Below are 14,068 nucleotides of genomic sequence, written 5' to 3'. Positions count from 1 at the left end.
AACAAATAAGCAAATGCTGTGCTATTTCAGCACATGTACTGCAGATTGATTGGGCCACTTACTAGATACAGTTTCCTTTTTTTTTTTTAACTGCTAAAAGAAAAGCCTGAAATGTAAAGCAAAGACACCTTTTATCAAATTTAAATGGGGAAAGAGAGAGTCTAGGTTCTCGTGTCAAGTCAGCCTGTATGAAACAAGTTTGAAAAATTTATTAAAGCCATTTTAGTGTTTCCCACCTATGTCCCCAGTACTCAGGGGGCTGTGGCAGGAGGCTTGCCGCGAGTTTGAGGCTAACCTGGAGCATACAGTGAAAAGTCAATTAAGAAAGATGGGTTCTCAGGATTCTATTATGGTGTACTATGTTGTGATTTTTTCCACTCTGGGAAAGAAAGGCATTTAGAGACACTGTTAGCAACTGAGCTAATGACTTTCCCTTATTCTACAGTTGGCTTTTTAGTAAATGACGACAAACTAAGCAAGACTGTAGTGAGCAAAGGGTGACGGCAAAAAGAGACTTCATTCGCTAGTTTTAATCAAGCAATCTGTGCAAACAATCTTTTTCCTGTCTTCAAGGTTAGGCGGAGAGGAAATGACCACACTTGGGGGCCTACGAGAAAGCCAGAAAATGGTTTCCCTTTACAACCAAATTTCAAAGCAGTGGTGTGAACAGAGGCAGCGCCCCACCCTCAAGCAGTGGTGTGAACAGAGGCAATGCCAGCCCTCAGGACTCTTCAGGACTGCTTGACTGTAAGTCCCGCAGATAGGAATCAATTATGTTTGGAGGCACGCCTTGTAGGAGGAGCCTGCAGAAGGACAGCCCGCCTAGAGAAGACAGAACAGAGAAAGGGGAAGTTAAAAACACCCACGCGAAAGACGGCCGAGAGAATATTCCTGGACTAGCTGCCTGCTAACGGGGTCAATTTTGTTCTTATTCCACTCACTCAGTCCCTACTGGAAATCGTCTCCTGGCTTCGGCACATGTAGAATTTAAAGTGCTGGCATCTCAACAACAGGAACAAATCAAGTCCCTGGCGGACCCATAGCAATTTATCCCCTCTACGGTTGTGCAGTCTTGGCTTCAATTCCTAATGGTTTGAGAGCGCATTGCTCTTGGGGAGGGTTTATGAGTCCCCCGCAAAGGATGTACAGCTTCTGACTGAATGGCTGCAGGTCATCTGGAGAGCCACTTCCCAATTCCTTAATGCTCTGTTTAATTAAGCACAGAATAGTCTGACTCAAGCACATTGGAGAGGAAAAAAACGTTTGCTTTAACTTTGGCCATCAATACAGTGTGCCAAAACTAGAGCCCATACCTTCTGAAAGCGAGAGAAGTGCCAACTAATATCTTACACCTACCTTTTGAACTCCTGTTTATATATATATATATATATATATATATATATATATATATATATATATATTTAAAAAAAATAATCAAAGTATCACTTAAGAGAAAACCCACAAAACCAGAAGCCTGTACTACCCTTTAAATGGACGCTTCACTTCTTGCTAAAAAAAAAAAAAAAAAAAAAAAAAAAAAAAAAAAAAAAAAAAAAGAATTCATGACCAAACAAAAGCAGCATGCTGTTGGAACAATCTTAAAACTTCTTTAATGCAAATCTGAGAAACTCATTCTCCTCCATAAAAAAGAAAACAACCAACCACATCACATATTGGCAGCAATGATGCCACTTATAGACACGTCCATTCCTTGATGCAAAGAAGTCAGAATGCATGGGTACCATTCATCTCACCGGCATCACATCCGTGGAGTCATGCTCTACCACATGCCACAAACTTGCTGCATGTCAAGAAGAAATGGGGCGAGGGATCGGTATTAGACGTTAATTCCATGACCCAGGCATACAAATTAAAACTACCAAGTTAGTAGGTCCTGGTTTCATTGGATTATGAAATGAAAATCATGCCATACTCCACAGGCCTGGTATGGCTTATGACATTCATAAGCTTCATATGCTGAGACCATATGAAAGCTTACCTTAGGTGACAATAGACACTCAAACATCCTTACTGTGCTACAACTAAGGAAGAGAGAGAGAGAGAAAAAGAGAAGATGTGAGCATTAATACAGGTGCTAACAACAAGGGTGAGCACGTTGGAGGTGAAATCACGGTCACGATTATGATCAGGTGATCTCATTAATCCTTAGTCGGGTAAATGACAAAGGAAAAATCGAGGGAAGGGTGTCACTTCAAGAGGATCATTAATACATATAAAATTAATAATACGCATAACCACTTTGCTAGAATAGGTGGCAAAGCTAATCTGACTAGTGAATATTTATGGTAAGAGCTTCCAAACTGTTAGCTTAAAAAATACCCTACAACATATATATATCGTGTTTTTCAACAAAAGAAAAACATAGACGATATTTAAAAAATGTTAGTGTTCATATATATATGTTGAAATTCCAAAAGGCAATTATCAGGTATAAATATGAAGCTAGTGTATTTTATAATACTCTGTTTGGGACCGATTTTGTATGGAACTGGTCTAAGTAAGTCTTCATCTCAAGCTACAGTGACTGCGTTATAGCCTACAACAGTTCAAAGGAAGAACACTGGTATTTTATTTTCTCTTTAGTGTTGATATTAATCTAAATTCAGAAAGCAAATACTATACATTCAGCATATGTCTACATTGGAGTTTAGTTCAGATTGTATACGGAGCCCCAAAGAACTCTTGGTTAGCTCTTCCAAGTGAGAGCAGGAAATACCACAGGACTTTTATATGTGATGCATTTTTCATAAGATCCTAGACTTTTCCTTCCTTTTACGTTCATACGCATATGGAATAATTTGGATACCACAGGATATCCAAACTGTCCAGTACATGAATAGGTTAGATATTCTACCAGTGAATGTGCAATAGGAAAGTCTTACATAGGAGAATCTCTGAACGTTATGCCCGTCTTTGTATCCTCCATCAAAAATACACAGAGCATGCTCCCTTCACAACTTAGCAGGTGGGAGGAGCTCAGTTTCTGAATTCCATCATGAATATAAGTTCCCTAGGCTGGAAACTATCGTCAAGGACCAACCTATCTTTACACTTGAAAAGCAAAGACATTAAGTACATGCCCTTATTTCCAAAGGGCTTTTGGGTAGCCATACATGAAACAAAGGTTTCCTCAAGTGCCGCTTTCTGACATTGTGTATGGGACCGACTGGTCTGCCTTCTGATCAAAGGTATTGGCTCTGCATGAATTAATATCCTCGGATAATTTGCCTTCCTCGTTCATGGCATAAGCATCGCATGCCATGAGCTTCTAAGGATCACAAAAGCAAACGAGAAGCTCAAGCTTTACATGCAAAGTGCATTTTCATGTAAGAGGAATGGAACGGAAAATCAAAATATCCAGGGCGGGGGGTGGGGACGTCTTGAACCTGTTGCTGCCCCTCCAGGGAGACTGGCTGTCCAGGGGTATTTACTCCTTGATATATCACTGCAGAATTAGAATATTTGTACCGTGTTTATTCATGCTTAGTTGACATTCTTACCCTTTAATACGTCGCTTAACTCACTTTAACCCCTTAGCACATAACAATCTGACGACAAGCAGTCTCAGCTTTGCTTTTAGAACCGAAAGCTTTTATCAAGCGAGAAATCACAGTCGACACCTCATCGCAATTTGTTTACAAGAGAATACATTTTCTTCATTATTAAATTCAGTCCACTCAATTGACTATAAATTTACTAAAAATGGTAACATTCACAAGCATGATATCGGTATTCGTGTGGAAGGCTCCAAATATTGAACCACTTAATGAAATTATCGTTTTATGCCCTCATCATTGTTATTTTCAAGGCATGACTGTATGACAATTCTTTATTTTGCTTTTTAGACGATGTTAGAAATTTATCAAGAATGCCTTGAAACATTAAAACTAGAGGTTTAGAAACCTGATGAGTTGTATGTGTGTCCTAAATCATCACTTAAAGCTAAGTACAGCGGTTAAATTTGTAAGGGCTTTCTTAATAGTAAGCTGTGGCGGTTTTTAAATGAATCTCATAGGCCCTATGTTTAACACAGAAGTATTTCTCTTATCACTCAATTCTGGATTACCGTATACCTGAGGGCCGACAAAATTCGTAAGAGAAAGAAAAGTTAAGAGCAGGTTCTTGATCAAGACGTGTCTTGTGTACTATTAAACTAAACAGGAGGAAAAGGGTCTTTTAAAAATACCTTACACATTTATCATGACTATAAGATGCATATTTACAAGGCCAACTTTTCTACTTTTAGGTTCTAACTGCTTCGTCATAGACAGACAGGGAAAATAAAGCACTTTTGTTATCAGAGGATAGAAATAATGAGGGAAAACACATTAGGGTAATGTCTGGTATCGCATGGTGTCCCAAGGTAGGCTTTGGTTGTTAAGAAAAACTTTAGAATAAACTTTTGTCAATTAGTAAGAAATGTCATTAAGATGGCAATGAATGCTAAGATTTTTTTCTCCTAAATAAATCCTTATGCATTTTTCTTGGTTTGCATTAATTGTAACATTTCTTAAATGGGAAAATTCTTTAGTAATGTTATGCTATAGATAAGCTGTATCCGACACATATCAAACACTAACGTAACAGTACTGCTATATACGCATGTGTGTGTATATATATATATATATGTATACGCATGTATGAAGTTTCACAGATGACTACAACAGGGTGATGTGCTGAGCTGCAGTTTCAGTCGATAAGCCCTTACAACGAGGCTTCTGTTTACTGAAGGACCCTGTCACCGAAGCAACAACGCCTTCACTTCCTTCATTCCCACTGCGCTGCCCACCTTCATTTCAGTGAAATCCACGTTCCTTTCATTAACAAGAATTTTTAAAAATGCCAGAACAAGTTAACCCAAATCGTCACGTATCCTAACAAAGGGCACGACTGAGCAAGTAGACGGGCCCCTTCCCGGTCGATCCTGCCCAGGTACAGCATCCAGCCAAGTAGCTGGGAATTGCGGTCAGAGTTAAGCCGCACCCGCGCCCTTTAACGTGAACCTACAGATGAGATCTTAGGGGATGTACCTTTCACCTCCAGTTTGCACTCGATCTCCACAGTCCCCAGGTCGTTGACTGCTTTGCAACAGTAAGTGCCTCCGTCATAGGGGCTAGGCTTGCGGATCTCCAGGGTACAGACTCCTTGGTTGCTGAACATCCTGTATCTTGGGTCATCCACGATAGCCACTTTGTTTTTCATCCAGGTGATTTTGGGCTGCAGGCCAGATTGAAGAAACTCAAGTCAAAACCTGTTTGTATGTTAGCACATGAAGAGCCCCTCTTGTAACATGAAGTCCTGCTTGTTTGGGTTTTCTGTCCTGCCCGGTTCCCACAGCTGTTTAGCCCCAAAGAAAATCACACAAAGATCTCTATAAGTTATAAAGCTGATTGGCCCATTAGCCCTAGCTTCTTATTAACTAACTCTCACATCTTGATTAACCCATTTTTCTGATCTATTTTTGCCATATGGCTCCGTACCTTTTTCAGCTAGCAGGTCACATCCTGCTGCTTCGGTGATCTGGGCAGGAGTGGGAGGAATCAGCTTCCTCCTTCCCAGAATTCTCCTGTTCTCACTGCATCATTTCTACTTCCTATCTGGTTTTCCCGCCTACACCTCCTGCCTGGTGTAATCATTTAAAACATGATTGACAGAATACAGACAATTCTCCCACACCACCCAATGCTATTGCTTTCCAGAACTTGAGCTCTAAAGGGCAGGGTAGCACCTCTGTGCTGAGACTCCCCAGCTGAACGCCACAGCCTGGGTCTTCCTTCTAAACTCGGGGTTGACATTTCCTTATGCCCACGTCACATCTAGTTACACACGAATTCAGCCCCTTCCCCCATGCTTCTGCTAGATCGTCCCTTTGACTTCCCCATTCTGCCCAAGACATGTGTCCCTATTACTGCATTTCATCCTACCAGAGTTTTCAAAATTTGAGAGGGCTTTCTCTTGGTGCCACCCAGGGATAGAGGCCACCATGGACCACATTTGTTAACTGTTGTGTTTAAACACCAGCAACATGAAACCTGAGACCCTTTCTAATTGTCCCCGGTTGATTGGGATCACCTGGTTCTAGCATCCTGTGCCCTTAGCAGAGCACATTTGGTATTCTGCCCTGAGTGTCACAGGATTCGGTCACGCTGTGAACCCCCCAAATGCCTTAGTTACTGGAAAAACCGATTTCTAGTTGGGATGTGGCTCAGTCCTGGCACACACCTTTAATCTAACTGCTTGCTGCTGGAATATTGTAAACAGGATTAAATGCAGTCAACCATGAATCAAGAGGCGGGGCAAGCAACCAGTTGGCAGGAAGTGAACATGGGATTATGAAGAAAAAAACAGTAAGAGGGAGTCAGAAGGACAGGCAGACAGGAAGTGGACAAGGAGTTTGAAGAGAAAGTTATTTGAAAAGGCAGTGAAAGAAGGGGTTTTCTGAGACATTGGTTGAGGATTTGGCAGCTGGGTGCTTTCTCAGTCTCTCTGATATTTGGCTCCCAAGTCTTTATTGAGCTTCCGTTAAAAACAACACCTGTGACTGTGAAGTGTGTTAGAGACCTCTTGATGAGTCAATATTACCACCTAATTTTTCCAGGGAAAACAATATCCCATCTTCTTACCTCTTGTTTTTTTTCCCCCCTGTGGTTTTGTTTCTTTAGCGGCTATCCGTTAGTGAATAAAGACACATACCATGTTCATTTCTGCTAATTTAAATATTGTAATTATTACCCACAATCCCCACCTCTCTTCACTCCTCCCACCCTTGGAAGATACAAATAGACGCTTAGAAGGCCGCTTTACCTTTTTAGTTGCCATTATAGCATGGCAAATATAAAAGAGAGGTTTTGAAATCAATTCTTAGATTTAGGTGATTTGATAGTAAAACGCAGTACCTTAGGATTTCCTCGGACGCTGCAGTTGAGGGTGGCATTGTAACCAGCGATGGCGTAGGTGTTGACCAGAGGCTGAGTAAACATGGGGGCCTCTGTGAAATCAAAGTCTTCATAGACGGGATTTTTGTAGATTTTACCTTAAAAATGAATATTGAAAGATGTTTAAAAATAGAAGTTGGCTTGAGATCTATTATTCTTGGCATCCTTTACTCATGAGCAAAACTTTCCTCAACTCAGAAGATCACAAGCAAATGGCACACGGCATTTAGTCTCAAGGGGACAGATGAGCCAGTCCCACCTGAGGTGCAAGGTCACAGCGGTCAGGAGATACTAAACCTAGTCCTGAATGGATGTCGTTGTCGTTCTAAGTGTCTTGATCAGAAGTATGTCCTAATGTGAACATGGCAGTGAAGAACTTGAGAGAAAGTAACTGAATAAAAAGGTAGAATTTAGCTCCCTGTTTCTTTAGAGCAAGTCTTAGGTAATGCTACATTGAAGGTGTCGACAATAAACAGAGACCCAAGAAACGTTCCCTCTCTGTGTGACATCCTCCATGTGTAGACCCAGCGGCCAGACACTGGGATGAATTGAATCGGTAAAATCTATACTAGTGTAATTCCCCTAGAAAACAATTACCTACAGAAGTGAAACTTTATTCGACTACCGTTGCCATGACTTCCCAGGTATGCTCATGGTCACCCCCTTTCCCCACATCTCTCTCTCATCCTTTTCCATTGAGTCAGCCAAGGTGTCCAGGCCTCGGTCCACCCCCAGCTCACCGTCCTTGGCGATCACCGCGCTCTCCTTCGTCATCGTGGCGTCCTCGCTGAGACCGCACATGTTTTCGGCGAAGACCCGGAAGTAGTACTCGTTCCCTATGACCAGCTCGGTGATGGTGGCATTGGTACGGTGGTAGTGCTCGATGACAGTGAACCATTCCTGAGGGGGAAAATGATGATTATTCCATGAAAATCGCCTATCAATTGGAATAAAGAGAATGTGTCATTAATGCAAACGGCACTAATTTTTAGGCTGAGGGCAATGACAATATACATTTAATAGTATATAACTTATCTACGGTTGTCTGCAACTTAGTCTTCATTTACACTTTAGATTCATATCACGTACAGCTGCCATCTTGATATTTTCCATAACTACATCATGTCTGGTATCTATTTATCCGCCCATTGATCTATCAGTCTTTTGTGGGACAAAATATAATGATTGAATGTAAGCGATAATTTATTAAGAGTAATAGCTGAAGGTAGATGACTAGAGAACAATTAATAGTATCCAATAATTTTGCCTCGCTTAGTAATTTAGGTTATTCTAGCTATCACCTTACCCCTGCCTGCTTCTCCTGCTGTGTGGGCTCTCTCTACCATTTTGAACACAGTTTATGACTTTAACCTGGATGCCTTTCCCTCATACCCCTTGTTAAATTCACACACACACACACACACACACACACGCTCGCGCACACACGCACACACTTATTTTACTTGTTTGCCCTCCCAGCTGCAGTGAGTACACCCTTGACATAAAGCCTGCTTTCTCTTCCCCCTCACAGAGCCTATGGCAGTCCCTGGCACCTAGTAGGTTCAATACACAAAGCAAATCCTAAATATTTAAAGGACAAGGGAATGAATAAATTAAGACACTTTTAAAATTTCTGTCCTCACCATGCTACAAACTAGAATTTCAAAGCTTGCCCTGTTGGCAGTCGAAGACCACACTGTTCAACATAGGTTTTGTACTTCAAATGTAGCACGATTAATAAAAACCCAGAGATAGAAACTGGGGCTCAATCTGAAGGCCAGAAAAGCAAAAGAGCCAGACACTAGAGAAGTCTTACCTCTACCAAGGCTGGGAGACCGCAAACTAAGCAGACTAAGCCTCTCTCTCCTCCCTTTTTATATTCCCTCTGGTGCTGGGATGAAAGGCCTGTGACTCCCTAGGACTGGGGTTAAAGGTGGGAGCCACCACCACCTGGATCTGTTTCTGCATTGATCTTGGGTAGCCCAGGGTGGCCTTGAACTCACAGAGATCCATCTGCCTCTGTCTCCCAAATAGAAAAACTGCATTTGCTAATAAAAAACATACTTTCAAAAGTAAAAGCATTTTCCTTGGAATTTTCAAGGCCATTATCTATAAATTTTGAATAATTTAGTACCAAAAAACCCCATAGTTATGTGTTCATTCATTTCCCAAAACTCTTTGTGTAAATCTTTATCCTAACTCTTTTTATATTGGCTTATTATGTGGTTTTTATGTCTTTCATCTTGCCTTGACTGTGAGTTCCCGAAACATGGGAAACTATCTTCCTTCCTTCCTTCCTTCCTTCCTTCCTTCCTTCCTTCCTTCCTTCCTTTCTATTCAGCTGCTACAACGGTGCTTAACACACAGTAAAAGAGCAGAAAAGTGAGTGTTTGGGCCCACAGAACAGAAACAACACAGGTAGGAGGGAGGCCATGGGGACTTGGTGAAGACTGGCATCACCAGGCATGAAGAGACAAGGGTGACCTTGTCCTCTTGAAGAAGCATTGGTAGAATTAACACCTTCTTGTCCCTGGTTCTGTTGTTGCTGAAACTCAAGAGAAACACAGGGGTGGGTCGGAGGTCACCAGGCAGACTTGATCACGTGGACCGGCAGGAAAGTCCTGGCCCCACTGGACTTGACTATCTTTTTTTTTTTTTTTTTTGGTTTTTCGAGATAAGGTTTCTCTGGCTTTGGAGCCTGTCTGTCCTGGAACTGTGTAAGTGGCAGCACTGGGGTTTAATTCAGCTCTGTGGCTTACAAGGCCCCACCTTGCTGGCTCAGCCGCGTGGCTCCTCCACACTCCCCACAGGCTCCACCAGAGAGACCTCACGGCATCCCCATTACCGCTGATGGGTGTGACTTGGCTCCTGATGTGGAATCAGAAGCCAGACTCACCATGCTCTTCTTGTCGGCCTTCTGGATGGTGTAGCCTGTGATGGCGGCATTGCCGTCGTCCTTGGGTGGGGTCCACGTGAGAGCGACGTTCTCTCCCCACACATCTTCGATAGTCACGGCTTGGGGTGGCCCTGGGCGATCTGTAGGATGGATTCATGCCATGACTGTAAGCTCTATAGCGGGTACATGAGGCTACCTCAACACGCCCCTTTCCTCTTACGGTCTCAGTCACGGGGTCCGCACAGGACCTGTGCTTCCTTCATCCCAGACAAGGCCAAAGGTCTCACGCTCCTCCTAGCTTAGAAAACCCCTTAAGGTTTGGCAAGAAGAAAACAGTGCTTGGTTTAGAGAGCTCCAAGTTTCCCAGAGGAAGGGGCGCCTTTAGTTCCGTGGTTCTCAACCTGTGGGTCACAACCCCTTTGTGGGTGGAATGACCCTTTCACGGGGGTCACATATCAGATATTTACATCCCAATTCATGAAGTTACGGCTATGAAGTAGCAACAAAATAATTGTATGGTGTGTGTGGGGGTCACCTCAACATGAGGAACTGTATCAAAGGTCACAGCATTAGGAAGGTTGAGACCTCACTGCTTTAGTGAGAGAAACTCAAGCCCCAGCAAATTGACTGGAATTAAAAAAAAATGATTGAGAACAAGGCTTCTCTTAATTCACTAATTTTTATTGTTTGGTGTTTTAACTAGACATTAAACTTAGAATTCTCCTGCCTTAGCCTTCTGCACGCTGGGATCACAGGCAGACATCACTCTGATGGACTCTTAAGTTCTTTCTGTGTACGTGTGTGAGTGGCATATGTGTGTATGGGTGTATGTACATGTCAGGGGTGGGGAGATAGACACATGTGGAAGCCAGAGGAGGGTGTCACGTGTTCTCTCTCACTCTCCACCTTACCTCTTTCAGGCAGAGACTAACCCTGAACTTGGAGCTAGTGGTTTTCAGCTAGACAGGCAGGTAGTAGCCAGCACATAGCAATCCCGGCATCGCCTTTAGACAGGCAGGTAGTAGCCACATCACATAGCAATCCTGGGATCGCCTTTAAACCCAGTGCTGGGGTTCTAGGAGTGTGTGGGACCACACTTGGCTTGTGGTGTGGGTGCTGGAATCCAGCATCAGGTCTTTCATGCCCTGTAAGCAAATGCTCCTTCCCCTCTGAGCCATCTCTTCAGTCTCCTAAGTTTATTTACTGACAATGCAAACATTACAGAAAAGCTTAAACTGGGAGGCGGAGAGCTGTGCAGAAGGATCTCCACTCTGTTTCCTAATTCTGAACAAAAGCTAGAACTAACCTAGTGATTACCTTTCTATGGGCACTGGCTTGCACAAGTGATCGCCTCCTGTGTTTAACCGTTTGCTGATGTTTCTTTACCTTAGAAAGACATCTTCTCTCTCCATTCAGACTGTACAGCTGGTGAATTTTGGGTGTGGTGAGGAGTGTTTTAAACGGTCTAGAAGCCACTATGGTTTTTCAGCATAAACCATACTTTCTCATCAGGAAATTAGAAAATGGCAGCAGAGAGAACTGGATATAAAGTGACGCAGACGGAACTCACTAAAAGTGTGTCCGTTAATTCTCTGGCACACATGTCCCTAGTTCTCCCAAGGTTAGTACATTTAGTCTGCGAGGGTTATTTTGAAATACTAACAAATCCTACTGTTCTTATTGCTTATTTCTTTTTTGTTCTTCAAATTGTTTATTTGCTTATTTATTTTTGGTTGGTTGGTTTTTGAGACAAGGTCTCTCGAGATAGCCCTGACTGTCGCAGAACTTGTTCTGTAGTGGGTGACAGGCTGGCTGCGAACTCACAGAGATCCTCCTGCCTTTGCCGGCTGAGTGCCGGGATTCAAGGCGTGCACCACCACTGCCTGGCATCTCTTTTTTAATCTTAAAAATATGTTTGAGTAGAAACAAGCCTTGCACATTCCTATCTCTTCCCTGATGACAAAGACCAGTAGTTTCCACCCTCCTCTGACAGAATGTTCTAGCTCCTTCCCCCAAACCTACCTACGATCTGGATGTCGATGGAGGCGTTTTCCACGTACTTGTCCACTTTGACCTGAAGGTCGTACTTGCCCGAGTGGCTCCTCTCTGCTTTCCTAATGAAGATGATGGTATCTGTCTCGGAGTTGCGAATGTTTATCTGATTCTTATCGATTTCCTGACCATCCTTCTTCCAGGTCAGTTCTGGTCTTGGTTTGCCCTAAAAACAAAGACAGAAAGGTTAAAGGGGAGAAATGACACGGTCTTGAGATTGTCTTTTTTTTTTTTTTTTGTAACATCATAAGAATGACGATGGCCTAACTTATCCTAGACAAGGATGGGAAATGCCACACCCTGACCTGGTGGTGGGTGACATTAGACAAGCAAGGCCACTTCCAGCTGCTTGCCTTCTGTGTGTCAGCTGTACGACCTTCATTGTCCCCACAATCTACACATGGGTGAGTACCATTATCCCCACTAAAAGGCTACACCACCTCCCTCTGCCTTTTGAACACGCCAGCCCTGGGAAGGCGCAGTGAGAGGTTTCTACCCTTTACCTGGAAGGGAATAACCAGATTGACAGCCTCTCCAACTCTGCGGATGTACGTCTGCTTCAGGTGCCTTGGGATGCGGATCTTCGGCGGCTCTGGGGAAGGGTAGAGAAGCGTAGGTGAGCAGCCAATCTCTGAATATGCCCTTGCCCGAGTGGAATGGCATGGGCTCACACCACTTTCACACAATTCTGATGTTTCTCTAACAGTAGATTAAGCAAATCTGGTCCAAACTGTTTACGTACAGATATCTCTTTATTTATTTGTGAGGTTGGGTTTTTTTTTTTTCGGTGCAGGATTTCTCCGCGTAGTTCTTTATTTTTAAGATGTATTTTTAGGGGGTTAGAGAGATGGCTCAGCACTTAAGAGCACCGACTGCTCTTCTGCTGGGGTCTGGCTTGATTCCCAGGACTCACACAATAACTCACAACTGTAATCCAGTTACAGGAGATCTAATGCCCTCTTCTGGCCTCTTTGGATACCAGGCACACGCATGGCACCCTGGCACACATGCAGGCAAGACACTCATAAGCATAAGATAAAGTAAAGTGATAAAAAAGAAAGCACTTAAGTGCTTATAGAACTAGAAGGCAAGCAATCCCCCTGCCTCAGCCTTTCAAGCAGCTGAGACTAAGGGCAAATAAAAGGATGATCACTTTCTATACATGTTTTTTTTTTTTAATATGCATTGATCATTGGGAAACAATTACTATATAAAATTGTGAGCTCTTCTGGATGCTAATGTTTTATTATATAACATTTTAAAAAATCTTTTCTTATTGATAGGACCACGATAGCGATCAATATTTGTAAGTGTTCGGAAGCTGCTGATGCAAGTATGTAAGCCTGATGACCTCAGTTCAACCCCTGAAACCCACGTGATGGAAAGAGAAAACCAAGCTTTGAAAGTTGTCCTCCAGTCCAGAAAAACAAAAGTTATGAACTCAAACTAACATTTTTTAAATGTAAACTAAAATACAACTAACATTTTTTATGTTGGATCAACAACACTCTACGGCAAAACTGAGCCTTCTCTTTAACTATGAGCACATGGCAGGGTAGCTATTATAGCTCTGTGGATCTGACCTGATTCATGCAAACACACCGAGGGAAGACATTAGTATGGTGAAAAGGCCCAAATGTATCTATGTCACCATGAAAATGGTTGTGATCTTGAAGACCCACTTGAGCTAGAGGTGGATGCAGTTCCACTGGAGTTGGTTAAGAGAATCTGGCCAAGTCATTTAGCTGTCTTCTGAGTACCAAACTGTAAAACCCAAAGCTGACCGCCTAAACTGCCTAAAAATCAAAGGAATGGCAGCAAAATAAATTTTAAGTCAAGGATATGTATGTGCGTGTGTGTGTGTGTGTGTGTGTGTGTGTGTATGTGTGTGTGTTTGCGTGCGCGCGCATGCAGAGGTCACCCTTGGGTGTCATTCTTTAGGACAATGTCCACCTTGGGCTTTTGTTGTTGCCTTGTTTTTTGAGGTGGAAAACTCACTGGCCTGGAGCTGGCTGATTGGCTACACTGGCTGGTCAGCGTGCCCCTAGGGTCTTCCTGTGTCTGTCTCCCCAGCATTGGGAGTACAACATATCACCATGTCTGGCTTTCTTATGCTGGTTCTGATGATCAAACCCAAGTCCTATGCCTGCAGGAGGGCTTTACG

At 42.9% G+C, this 14,068-nt stretch overlaps 1 protein-coding gene across 11 annotated transcripts in view; it reads right to left on the bottom strand.

The window, feature by feature from the left end:
• Positions 1-510: 510 nt before the first annotated feature.
• Mybpc1 (myosin binding protein C1) overlaps positions 511-14,068 on the bottom strand; it is a 78,848-nt gene continuing 65,290 nt past the window's right edge. For 6 of the 11 annotated variants that reach the window (XM_087901909.1, XM_087901912.1, XM_087901913.1 and 3 more), the window contains 7 exons: positions 12,408-12,496; positions 11,875-12,070; positions 9,853-9,992; positions 7,697-7,856; positions 6,918-7,054; positions 5,052-5,238; positions 511-822 (listed from right to left, as the gene is read on the bottom strand). In XM_087901909.1, coding sequence (XP_087758035.1) covers positions 722-822; positions 5,052-5,238; positions 6,918-7,054; positions 7,697-7,856; positions 9,853-9,992; positions 11,875-12,070; positions 12,408-12,496 — 1,010 coding nt within the window. In that variant the 3' untranslated portion in view covers positions 511-721. Of the gene's footprint in view, positions 823-1,999; positions 2,043-3,407; positions 3,467-5,051; positions 5,239-6,917; positions 7,055-7,696; positions 7,857-9,852; positions 9,993-11,874; positions 12,071-12,407; positions 12,497-14,068 lie in introns of all 11 variants that reach the window. The other 5 variants (XM_087901910.1, XM_087901915.1, XM_087901916.1 and 2 more) reach the window with 2 other exon arrangements.

This window comes from Myodes glareolus, chromosome 26 (assembly GCF_982192425.1).
Source record: "Myodes glareolus chromosome 26, mMyoGla1.1, whole genome shotgun sequence".
In the NCBI taxonomy this organism is placed as follows: Eukaryota; Metazoa; Chordata; class Mammalia; order Rodentia; family Cricetidae; genus Myodes; species Myodes glareolus.
Note: the sequence above shows the minus strand (reverse complement) of the source record. Positions and strands in the feature narration are given on the sequence as shown.